This window comes from Cydia splendana, chromosome 1, assembly GCF_910591565.1.
Source record: "Cydia splendana chromosome 1, ilCydSple1.2, whole genome shotgun sequence".
NCBI lineage: Eukaryota > Metazoa > Arthropoda > Insecta > Lepidoptera > Tortricidae > Cydia > Cydia splendana.
In genome coordinates, this window is record NC_085960.1 from 19,577,581 (window position 1) to 19,591,213 (window position 13,633).

General features: G+C 35.1%; 1 protein-coding gene across 12 annotated transcripts in view; it reads right to left on the reverse strand.

Annotated features, from left to right (window-relative positions):
• Positions 1-13,633, reverse strand: part of LOC134791730 (CUGBP Elav-like family member 1-A) — a 386,209-nt gene that overhangs the window by 130,827 nt on the left and 241,749 nt on the right. For 9 of the 12 annotated variants that reach the window (XM_063762886.1, XM_063762926.1, XM_063762859.1 and 6 more), the window contains one exon: positions 1,338-1,434. In XM_063762886.1, the coding sequence (XP_063618956.1) occupies positions 1,338-1,434 (97 nt within the window). Of the gene's footprint in view, positions 1-1,337; positions 1,435-5,182; positions 5,494-13,633 lie in introns of those variants that run through there. The other 3 variants (XM_063762919.1, XM_063762911.1, XM_063762877.1) reach the window with 2 other exon arrangements.

The following is a 13,633-nucleotide window of genomic DNA, read 5'->3' on the forward strand; positions in this document are numbered from 1 at the left end:
CTTTTTAGTATTTGTTGTTATAGAGGGAACAGAAATACATCATCTGTGACAATTTCAACTAGCTATCACGGTTCATGAGATACAGCCTAGTGACAGACAGACAGACAGAAGGACAGACAAACAGACAGACAGACTGACGGTGGAGTTTTAGTAATAGGGTTCCGTTTTTACCCTTTGGGTACAGAACCCTAAAAATGACAAAAGTTCATTTTGGCTTGATTTTAATGATTTTTGGGCGCCGCGCTTTGAAACGAGGGTATATATGTTACCGATGATGGGCTTCTGCATAGTTCGTACATCAAAAGCGCATTTAGAATTAAGTGATTCACATTACAACCATTGTAGGTATTACATATGTCGGCCTTAGATCGTAATATCTGCCCGGAGCACCGCGTAACGGGGCTCCGTCAACTTAAGGAACAAGACAATGATTTTCACGTTAATCTGGCGGATATTATGATCGGCCGCCGACAATATTAGACGAAATTGTATATATTCTTTTAAATAAAGGTAATTACTATAGCAGTTTCATCTGGCCCATAATAAACCTGGCTGATAAAATATGCTATGAATATTGCGTTGGGGGACGCGCTAAAAACTGTGCAGGCCAACTTCATCACGCATTCAGTCAATTCACACACGGTGTCCTATTTACACGTCAGTCGCGTTCAATTTAATAAAGCCATGCAAGTCATTTAATAGTTAGTCGGTGCCATTCGGAACAGCTCCCTAACTAAACTTTGTTGTTGGTAACTTGAAATGCGGCACGAGAGCCTATTGCCATGAGGAATGACGCGTTAGTCATATTTTCACCTCAGCAGCTCTAAACCAGGGTACTTTGCTGCTTAAAACCAGTGAGCAAAATCGCATTTTGCTCACTGTGTGAGACAAAATGACATCGAAGTGACCTTTATATTCGAATGTCATTTCAACATGCGGGGCCTAATACAAGTTCGAAATACTTGGATCCTATTCCTTCTGTCCCTTTCACGTAAAGGAAAAACCCGCCAAGTGCGAGTAGGACTCGCGCTCAAAGGGTTCCGTACCATTACGCAAAAACCGCAAAAAAAAATAACGTTTCTTGTATGAGAGCCCCATTTAAATATTTATTTTATTCTGTTGTTAGTATTTGTTGTTATAGCGGCAACAGAAATAGATCAACTATGAAAATGTCAACTGTCTCTCTATCACGGTTCATGAGATACAGCCTGGCGACAGACAGATAGACAGACGGACGGACACCGAAGTCTTAGTTACAGGATCCAGTTTTTACTCTTTGGGTGCAATGGGTACGGAATCCTAAAAAGGGGATCCCGCTACTAAAAAGGACCTCGTACCTTAATGTAATCGGGGTCGGGCATATCCGCCTTCTCGTCCTCATTGTTGTTGTTGTTGATACTTGTGCTGTTGTTGTTATTGATCATACTCATCCCACTGGAACAAAAGAAAAATACTTGTGAATACGAGAGGAATACAAATAAAAAACGGTGAGCCTAAGCAGATTAATGTTCCAAGCACAGAATAAGTATAAACTTGTATACTTATATACTTGTATAGTATTTCATATAGAACAGGAATGCTCCTCCCTGCCCGAATGAAATTACCCCACCCCGTGACAGTAGAATGTGTAAAAATTGACAGAATTTAAAATGCCGGTGTACTCTTATTATTCTAATTCCAAGTATCCCGCCTCCTCGACCACTTTTCCCTGTACAGCGTTGCCATGGTTATGATTACGACAAAATATGTTTGTCATTCATAAGAAACTAGATGCGTATTCATACGTGTCGTGCGATAGATACTCAAACGATTTCCTCAATATGGCGGGTCCGTACAACTGTACATACAGTGTGTAATTTCAATGGTGCCCTATTGATATTCCCGAAAAAGAAAAATTACGCCGATTTTTGTTTCGCCGACAACGATTCGAAGACGGTTTGTTTGGCAGAGTAACGATTGGCCGAATCTCATTACGCATAATAGTCGTTTGCGAGAGTAGTCACTAAGCAGAACATTGATACGCATATTTACTATTCGTAGAATAATCATTTTAGTAACTGTCATAATTACCCGAGAAACCATTGGTCGAAACACAATAGGTCGAATGTTCATTTGACATTAATATTGATTAGCAGAACTTAGAATATTCTTACCGTCGGAGTTACACACAATGTTTTTCATCACACTTGCGAACAAAAAACTAAATTTTAATCGAAATAATTATAAAATAACGTGAGATTTCAAATATTTTGATGAAGTGCACCTGATGATGATGATTTTTTTAAAGTAGTATGTTCAGCGATTACTCCGGCACCCATGGTCCGATTTTGGTAATTCTTTTTTTGTTTGAAAGAAGTTACCTTCGAGGTATACCCATAATAATTTTGGTTCTGATCTGATGTTGAAATCCATGAGGAACTGACGGAACTCCTCAATTTTTAAAGGCATGTGTATTATGATTTCGGTATTTTGTAAAGTAACTCAAGCATTTCCTCCCGAAATCCACCAATTTGATGTAGTGCAATTGTAGCCTTACCACGAGTTTGACACTACATATTCGGTAGCTTATTCGTAACTTAGGTAGGTACTTTATAATATATACATATACTTAACGCATTTACATAAAAAAATATAATATTTTATTTCATCCTTTTGTTTCGAAAATTACGACTTATGTATGTAAAATGAGAAACTTTATCGACTAAAAACTGCTTAAACGAAACGATTACTCTGCCAAATGGAAATCGCCCAATAATAGTTCTGCTAATTTACACAGAAGCGAATTGAACGGTATGTGAACCAAGAGTCTACGTAACGTTAGTCGACCAAAAGTTACATTTACAAATAAATGACTCTGCGAAACGATGTTCGGCGAATCGTTGTCGGCGAATCGATAATCTGCTAAAAGTTTGTCGGAGAATATTAGGTACCCAATTTCAATACGGGCGAACCTTTAAACGGTGGTAGTACTAATATTTATTTTATTCTGTGACGGTCGTTAGCATAGGACCTAAGAAGTATATTGATATACATTTTGCTTGACATACAGTGAAAATATTAACCATGCAAACTAATTCGACCTGCAATGTGAAGCAACACACAAGTTACGAGATAGGTACGAATTTTTATAGTAGGTACCTAATACTCGGTAAATTAAAAAAAATAAATATTACGTGGTCATAATGATTAGACGGAAAAATTCGATATCTGGTTTAATTTATCGCCCGTATTGGATTTACTCACTGTATAGTTTACAATTCTGTAACAAATTCGTAATATGGAAGCATCTATACCAGCTTTATAATTTAAATAAGTATATTATTTAGACACAATCATAATGTTGTTTTTTAACAACACGCCTACAAAATATTTTCTGCTGATAAAATAAAATTTTATTCTCGGAGGCCTATTCGAGTCGTTAGGTTAGGGCACGTCGTGAGTCGGATAGATGGGAGGCAGATCACATCACATGTCGTTCTGGTGAGTCAGATATACAATTACCTACACATATACCCTTAAAGCTATATAAATAACAACGGTTACCAATAGAAGATGCAAGTACTTGTTGAAACGCTCATCCTCAATCCAATATTTATTTTACTAACAAATACTAAGTACATTTAGGCTAAATATTAGACTAGTAATAAATAATAAATAAGTACCTATACATTTAATATCCAAGTCTGTTGACATTTCCGAATTTCCCCACAGATTTTTGCAATAGAAGAAATAAATAGTTTCGTTTTCCCAAGGCGGCGTATCGGGTTTCATTTGTGGCAGATATTGTAGTTAATAAGTTCGAGAAAATCCTAAGTGGAACGTATGTTATATTTTCTGAGAAACGTAAAGGAATATTCGCAACGTGTGTAATACCTACCTTCTAAGTGTAAATACGAGTAATATTACATTACCTACTTTACTTATACGAAAGTTTCTTTGAGCTTTAGTTTCTTTATCAGCATTAAGTTTCAAGTGCTCTGTTGTGCAAGTGAATTTTCTAAGACACATCTGATACCTACATAATATTATTATTCTGACGAAACCAAACTTCTCATCATACAATCACCGTATACACCGCAGAAACACCGTAACATGTATCACGAATATTGCAGACATGTATAAGTACGAATGGACGTCACGGAAATGATTTGTTATTGTACCTAAGCAAAATTTCTACACGATATTGTCCAAATTATTGCTTTTCAATGACATCGAACACATTTATACACTCCTGTGGTATTTTTCAGTGAAGTCGTGGTTATAGGTACATACATTTAACAGTTTAATTCTAAAATAAATAATCAAGCAGGCTTTCATTTTTCCAAAATCGTGGTGCATATTAAAATGCGACTGATCATTAATGAATGTCTAATGATATTATATAAGTTCCATAAAACTCATTGGTGCAAGCTGGGATTCGAACCCGTAAACGGGTCTCCATCAGTTAGGAAGTAGCTCTCCGTACATGAAAACTCTCAATGTTGAAGACTGAATTTATACTTAATGATCATTATTTACTCATCATTACTTAACGCGTATAATTGATATGCCTAATAAAATCACGGTTAAGATAAATTTGTATTTATATACATATAGGGAAACAAGAGATATGTTCCAGTTCATGTTACGTGAAAATCATAAATGTATAATAGGGACGCATTTCTGAACAAGATAACCTAGATTCTTCCATGATAAAGAATCTGTGTAAACAACACCGTACTTAATGATGGTGCTTGTGTGCATCTGATGTGAAACAGATATATCTGTCAATGTACCTAAACCAGCTACGTTAACGGAACGTTATACATTACATAACATTTTTATTGCAGAACTATGTAATTATAACGAAAGATACAAATTATTTACTTTACTTGAATATAAAAACAGACAAAGAATAAATGTTATACTCAGGAATCGTCTTTTGGTTATCTATTGAATTGAATTATCTAATATGTCACAGCAAGGAATTTGATTTCTAGGCCACTTTGTACTTTGTCTCATTGACAATTATATGAAATCTATCGCCTTACCACATACATTTGGTGCACATATTATTTACATAAACATATCTCTTTGTTTCGAAACGACTATGTAACCAACGAATAATTGACTGCAAAACCAATTGTTCAATATTATTGAAGATCTATCAACATAAACAAGGCAATGAAAAACAAAATCTAACCTCAAAATGTACAATAAAATAGCATCTAACTGGTACCTCATTGTTCTAGAAAAACTACGATGCCACACGCCATACTCGCACTTGTTTGCCATCACGCTATCACTGATAAACGCATACATATCGCTCGATAACAGCTCTTATCAAGAGCACTATCAGACTCGATCAACAACCGCGGAGAACTACAAGTGGATACTGGCGTACCACATTTATACCGGCACGTTCTTACCATTTAAAATGAACTTTATATACAGTGAAATAAGAATGATTGTAGATTTATTTTCTTACGAAACGTGGGTAGTTCGCCTTCTGCCCACAGAAGTGTCAATCTCCAACGAATTAATAGTGGTTTGATTGCTGTAATAACGAAAAAAGAAGGTAGGTACCTAAATATTTATTAAGTTGAAAAAAAAAAAATAGCAGTCGCGTTAAATCCAAAAAAACTCCATTTAATTAATTTTGTTTGATTTCTAATACTGCGACAAAAAATATCGTATTCTTCTTCGTCTACTTCATTTTATTATACAACAAGGGATTAGGAACTTACTTTTTTCGGAAACCTAAAAACTCTTGGGTTATTTCGACTCAGAATCAAAAGGACTATTGATTAAACGGAGAAAAAAAAGTGTCTCCAGTTCTTCATACAATTTTTGGGTGTCCATTTTGTGACGTAGGTACAAAAGCTAGGTAAAAATGCGTCACAAACCTAATATTTATTTCGGACATTTTTCTAATTGATAGTCCTCGTTATTCTGGGTAAAAATAACCCAAAAATTGATGAGTGATTCTCAAGAAAGTGGCATCGACAGGTTAAAGTTAATGGAAAAATTTTTTTTGTATTTTTTTTACTTTTAAGAATGAAAAATATGTTTTACTACTTCAAGTACCCCAAATTTTCGAAAGGGAACGGAAAATGAAGAAGTTATTTTCAAGACTTACAATAACCAATACATTGAACACAGGTTAATATTAAGCAGGTTACAGTGAAAAATACATTCATTTTAATTTTTTCCCTTGAACGGATAATAATACGAATGTCTCACTTTCAGCATAGATGAATATACCCTCATACAATATTAAAATGATATTATTACATTAGGCCCCATACCAAATTCTTAAAATAATCGAGACAAGTTAAAGTTTACATTCCGTTACAAAACCCCAGATGTCTGCCTTTAACCACTTGTCTCTACGAAACTACGACACTTGGTCATGATGGTACCCTACGATGGTTAGCTTGATACTTACCAAATATTTTGCCATAGTTATGATCTAAATACATTTTTCTGTGTATGAGTCAGATGCAATACCGCGCATGTACAGGTTGGTACAGGTTAACAGTGAAAATATCCTTGGACAAACTTCGTGCGTGAATATTGTTGTAAAAAACATATATATAAGGCCTGTGCAAAGTATATTTTAAAAGGTATTGTTTGTGTTATTATATAGCATGATACTTTATTTACATAAATTGATGCTTATAAAATCTAAAGAACTGAAACTGGAAGAGCGATGCTTTTGGACAAGACAGGTTACAGTGAAAAGTGCTACTCTTTATTTTTTATAAATATAAGTATTAAATTTAAATAAAAATAATGACTTGGCCTCGATAAACATTGTTTTAGTTTATCTAGATACATTTCAAAAACTCGATGACAGGTTAAGATGCCACTATTTTGAGAATCACTCTGATGGTTTTTCAAAAAAAGTAAAGTAAACCTATACTTTTTTCTGATGATGCTACTTTTTTCATTGTGACTGACATCTGTATACCTATACAATTTATAGAATGCTCGTATATGTATAGGTGTTCCGCTGTGGATACCAAGATGATTCAGTATTGTAGGTATAATAAGAATCAATTTAAATAAGTTTTTGTAAAAAAAAAACATTTTTTTAACAAGCTTTTATTAGGTCGACCTGTATGTAACTAACTATGTAATGGAATCTAAGGTAACTAATTTAACCATCTTCCAAGGATCGTAGCATCATGAAAATTGGCAGCTGTATGTAGTTCTGATGACAATACAATAATATGGTACTGTCGAACTGATCTGAGGATGGAGACAGGAGGTGGCCATAGGAACTCTCGACCTGTATGTAACTATGTAATGGAATCTACGGTAACTAATTTAACCATCTTCCAAGGATCGTAGCGTCATGAAAATTGGCAGCTGTATGTAGTTCTGATGACAATACAATATATGGTACTGTCGAACTGATCTGATGATGTAGACAGGAGGTGGTCATAGGAATTCTGTTATGAAACAACGCAACCTAATTGTGTTAGGGGTTTTTAGAATTGTCGCGATGAGTATTAGTTATCTGTTTAAGTAAAGTACAGTCAGCGATAAAAGCTTGTACCAAAAATGAAATTTTTGCCAAAAACTTATTGATACAAGCTCTTATTGCTGACTGTACTTTTCTTTGCACAGGCAACTAATACTCATCCAAACAATTCTAGCAACACCAAACACAATTCGGTTACGTTGATTTATCACATTTATCAATGGGCTTCCTCCTGTCTCCATCATCAGATCAGATGTATGGGCGCCCCACTTAAATATTTATTTTCTTCTGTTTTTAGTATTTGTTGTTATAGCGGCAACAGAAATACATCATCTGTGAACATTTCAACTACCTAGCTATCACGGTTCATGAGATATAACATGGTGACAGACAGATAGACGGACAGCAGAGTCTTAGTACTTAATAGGGTCCCGTTTTTACCCTTTGGGTACGGAACCCTAAAAAACGTGCGAGTCGTGATCATACGTGTGTGTGCTTTTCGTAAGTAACTTTATCATAACTAGTCTTAGTCTAGCAGTGCTTGTTATTATGGGTATGTTAGAATTTTATATCCTCTCTGAAAGTTCTAACATAGGTAGGACGTGCTTTTATCCTAGTTTGGGGCGGGAACAAGTACTAATCCACCACACAAACTTTGGTGTTAGTCCCACAAGCGCTAGCGACGGCGACAAAGGAGAAAAGGATATGGGGTGCGCTAAAGTTTTCTATTTGATGAAAAAAAAACTAAACGTGCTTGTGTGCTTATAACTACATAGAAAACAAACATTTTTCCAGTCGTACTTTCTGATGAGAAACAGCCACTTATGAACAGACAAGCAGGGTATAGTTTTCAATCCTTACACATGCCTACAACATTTACTTACTATAAGACCATTTTCAAAATAAATATTAAATATATTATAGATTTCATTTCTGGTCCTTATCTCTATTACTCTACTCCGCAATCCCTAGGTATACATCCCGGTTGACGGCACGTAAGTAGTTCTTGTTTTCAATGAAATGCAGCATTGATAGCGACGATTGTTTATAAAGCAAATTTTGCTGTAGGTACTTAAAGTTGTGAAATAACTACTATTGTACAGATTAACCTTCTTATTCATAAACGCGCTACAAACCTCAATCAGCTAATAATCGTTTGTCCTTATCTGTCATTTTGACTTATGCATTTGTAAGAATGGGATAAAACATAATTTAACAAAATCAGGCCCGTAAAGTTTTATGAATAATTTATGCGTAATTTAATTCTCTTGTATTTTCACGGAAACGTTCGTATTTTGCCATGCCACTTCAATCAACCTCAGTACTTTTTGAACCGAGACTGACTGAAATAGCAAGACACGTTCGTACGTTTCCGTGAAAATACGATGGAAAATAATTATGCACTACATCTGTAAGGAATAGTCCTTTCACGAATATGAATAGTAGTTTCTGAATTATTCGAATTCGGTTACTTTGACTTAGAAATCGTCTTTTTTTCACCGCTTCAAGGGCCATAAGACCGGATAATTTAGGATATAAGTTTTAACTTGATATGTATCTTCATATGAAAAAAAAAAAATGTTTACCACATCCGATTGAAAAAAGGTAGTCTTTATTATGTTAATGTATGTATTTTATTTTACCATCTAGAGTGGCAGTGACAGTATTACAACCCACATCTTTAAATACTTTTACCATACTAAACGAATCCATTAAGACGATAGGTAGGCCCAATGCCCTTGAGCGTCTGGGTGGAGCTAAGCGCTCTGTACCCGCACCACCCGCTTACCGCGCTCACTGTGATCGTACGTGAATTTTGTATCGCTGCACCGCCACGAGGTTCAAAGAACAAGATACAGCCCAGAGGCGCGCAGTTGGCGCTATACTCGTATAATCTTTTGTTTGCAGATATTTTGTTGTTTGAGTATGAGTAGATCATGCATTTAGTGGAGGTCGTAAATTTTGTTTATTTTAAAATCTCATAACTGTACAATTTGAATGGAAATCCGTTCATAAAGTGAAAACAATGTGCATTATTTAATTAATAATGTATCAACGGAGATTAACGGACGGATGTTTATATAAAAAAATAACTTTATTTGACCACGAAAATGATGACTTCAAATTGTCATTTTTGTAACCTCTTAAATACATAGCTTTAAGGACCTTCTCGCTCTTTATAACATACATATAAGTTGCAGTGAAGACTGATATCAGTTGCAACTGTTGCAAGCAATTGACATCAGTCTTCGCCGTCTGAAGAAAATATATTTTTGAATATAATTTTACGGCAATATGGTTCACCGTCACACCACACATAAATGACACAGCACCAGCGTAACATTATATTTATTTACTCAATACTCACCAAATTAAAACCGTAACGAAATTGACGCTCGATCTTTGACGCAAATCTCGCGTGAACCTTTATTTACATAAATTATTGAAAAATAACGATGGATTGCGGTTGATATTGTCCTTCAATGTGAGACAGTCTTATTTCGAAGTGGCTTTATAGTTAGGTACAAAGATGATACACATGCCTATGACCTCTTTTATTGTTAAAAATATTACTAAATAAGTGTGACCACGAAAATGATAGTGTATTTTGGAACAACGGGAAATGTAAAAAATATAATCTTATCAATGACCTACTTTTTTATGTTTGTTGCATGCATAGTATAACACAATCATGAACAATATACCCACAGTAAACAGCAATTTTTTGTATACATTGTATTTTTAACAATACTATAAAGTAGTCAGGGTATCATCCGAACCGGACCACGTAACATGACGTTCGTGCAGAAAATTTAAAATATTATCAAAATAAAGATAAATTATAATAAAATATATTCACTATAAGTTTAAGTGATAAAATCCTAAGCAACTTTAAAAAAATAAACTGTATTAATGTAATAAAATAAAAAATAAACTAAATCAAATTAAGATATAGTATATATGTACAACATAAGTTGCCAATGTTGATCAATTACATTAATTATTATTTTTTAGGAATCGAACTTAATTTAAAACGTAAATTTTAATGGCAATATGTCGGCGCAAGTTCGAAAACATTTTTTATAAATTTCAAATGAAGCTTTCTCAAACATAAGTGGAAATATTGTCATTAGGTTTGTAATAATAGGCTGCGAAACACCGTGTTGCGCGCGCTAAAGCGCGTCACGACCAAATCAACGTTCTGCAGTTATTTAATCTTTGGCCACAACAACTCCAATTTTATTGCACTTGGGCTCAGCACAAGCATGCAGAATACAAGGAAGGCACGGAGCGACGAGCGACACAGCCTCCTCGTCTCAAAGCTAGCACACGACTGCCGGCCACGCCTTTTTCGAGCTACATACGCACGAAATGTTGAAATTTATTCGATTTCTTAAAAAAAAAATTGATTAATTAACATTATTCTACGTTGCATTTGTAGTGTCGGTTAAAACATTTATTTTAGTTTAAAAATAACTATAATCGAATAAACCGTTTAGTAGAAATAGGCAAAGTTAGTCGCAAAACGGCCTCTCGTAATGTTTTTTTTTTCGAAAAATTAGAAGTCGCAGGAAAAAGTCTAACGTTACTAATGTTGTACATAAAACGTAGATTCATATATATTTTTTTCATAATTTTTTGTTGAACCGTTTTGAAGATATATACTCTAGAAAGTAAGAGTTTACGGCCCAAAACGGCGCGTAGCGCCTTAATTATAGTTTCGTCATGACTGACATGTCCGTATGTCTGTATGTCGCAGCCATTTTACTCGTAAACTATGTATTACCTTTCGGTTTGATTATTAGATAATGAAACTTTAAATAGTAATGAGAATGAAAATTGTAATTTTATAGCTATGTGTAGCATAGCTATAAGTAGGTACTGCACGTTTATACTAAGTGGGCAGTGGGGTAACTTCCACCCCACATAACTATCAATATTTTATTGGAACTATCGGTTAAAGGGTTAAAAACCTGGTAGGTGGTGACTAGTGACCCCTGCGCTCCTCGCGATAACGGTTAACGTTATTATCTCCCCGCAACACGCGCCTGACTGTACATTTGACAGGCTGACTCACCCTGTGTTTGCCGTGGACGATTCATGAGCAAACATTGGATTAGGAGTTAGGTACGGGTCAGGACGAGGATGTTCTATTATATTGTTAGAGAATGCAAGTAAAGCTGACGCTTTTTAGACCCGATTGATAATAACTGGAATAAAGTGTGGGGCTGAAATTAAACGTAAAAATCGCTTGTAATAATCTCAAAAGTTTTTTTTCATAATATATCGATCTTTATTATATTATACATATACTAGGCAGTTTTAAAGCAACATGGTTCTCAGATTATTATTTCTACTAACTATAAACTTCGCACAGTTTCCATTTAATATATCTCGTCCGATAATATCTATTGTCATCGCTTAACTCCTCATCATCAGCGCAGACTATTATTGGAACTTTAAAATTTTAAACTTTCTAGATTCGGGTGTTTTGGTGATTCTACTTAAAATCAAGTATCACAGTTCCTTTACACTTTAAAGGGTGCTTTTTGATCTCACAGACAATTTACGCACATACTTGCATTTAATTTTTTTTGGTCGCACTTTTGAAGTTCGACAGTCGTTCTTTGTCATCCTTGTTCTGTGGCGACTGTGGCAAAAACGAATTTCGCGAGCGCTAAACTACTACCTAAAGTAGCACTTTGTGAGCAACTGTATTTAAAAAAAGTACCTTACACTACACTAAAGAATTTGTCTTCCCATCAATGTACTTTCGCCAGCAGAAATATAAAAATGCATGTTTAGCTTCTCTACTCAGTTTAAAAAAATTTCATGCGATTCTAAAAAATTACACACCTATCATATGAAAACCGACAATGCAAGGAGATTAAAAATCATGCATTTGGAGTCGAACGTCTTGCTCGTGAGTGCAAGTAAACAAGTAACTCTTTAAGGGGCCCACTGATTACCAGTTCGCCGGACGATATCAGCCTGTCAGTTAAACGCAAAATTTGACAGCTCCGTACAACTGACAGGCTGATATCGTCCGGCGAACTGGTAATCTGTGGACCCCTTTATGGAACTTCAGGACGAAATTTGATTTTTCGACCTCACTCCGTTGTCATCAAGAGCAAAGCAATGGACATTCCAATCTTACTACGTACACGGGATGACCGTGTACGAGTATTTCACGCTAATATGAGTTTCGTAATCGAAAGCTTCATGTCCCGGGTTACTGTGAGGTGAAATTTCAAAAGTTGATGCCCTCAGAGGACTATGCCACCATGTTGTCTGCATTTGACAGATAGTTAATCACACGTTTATTGGTATATCTTGAAAGATAGCCAGGTATTTAACCAGGTAGCCTATTTTTAATTACAATTACCGGTGTATGACGTAGTTTCGTATATCGTGATTCAAACTCTAATTATAACACGATATCTCTTTATCATCATTCTAGTGATGTTTCGGTTGGTTGCCAAGGCTCATTAGTCTGGACCCGTTCAGGCCCGCTCGGTAACCAAATCCCAAGTCTATAGAAGAACGCTACTAAAAACTGTTTAAAATTAGTGTCAATAATAGCGATTAAGTAATAAATAAGTCGACGACGAAGTAAGACGACCGGTCTGGCCTAGTGGGTAGTGACCCTGCCTATGAAGCCGATGGTCCCAGGTTCGAATCCTGGTAAGGGCATTTATTTGTATGATGATACAGATATTTGTTCCTGAGTCATGGTTGTTTTCTATGTATTTAAGTATTTATATACATATTATATATATCGTTGTCTGAGTACCCACAACACAAGCCTTCTTGAGCTTACCGTGGGGCTTAGTCAATTTGTGTAAAACATGTCCTTATAATATTTATTTATTTATTATTTATTATTATAAGTATGGCAAAAAACGATTAATTCTCTCTTAACGAAACGTAACAAAAGGGCGCCTCACAATTTGCACACACATTTACATATGTATGTATTTCGGTTTAGATTTACTTTTGTCCTTTTTTCTTTGTTTGGTATAAAAAATAGGGCAATTTTATTAATTTGTTACATATTAAAATCATTTTAGTATTGAGAAACACAATAAATAAAAATGAGGCTGGTCTTCAAATCAGAGTAGCGTCACAATCACAAGTGACGTCACAACATGACATCACGCAAAC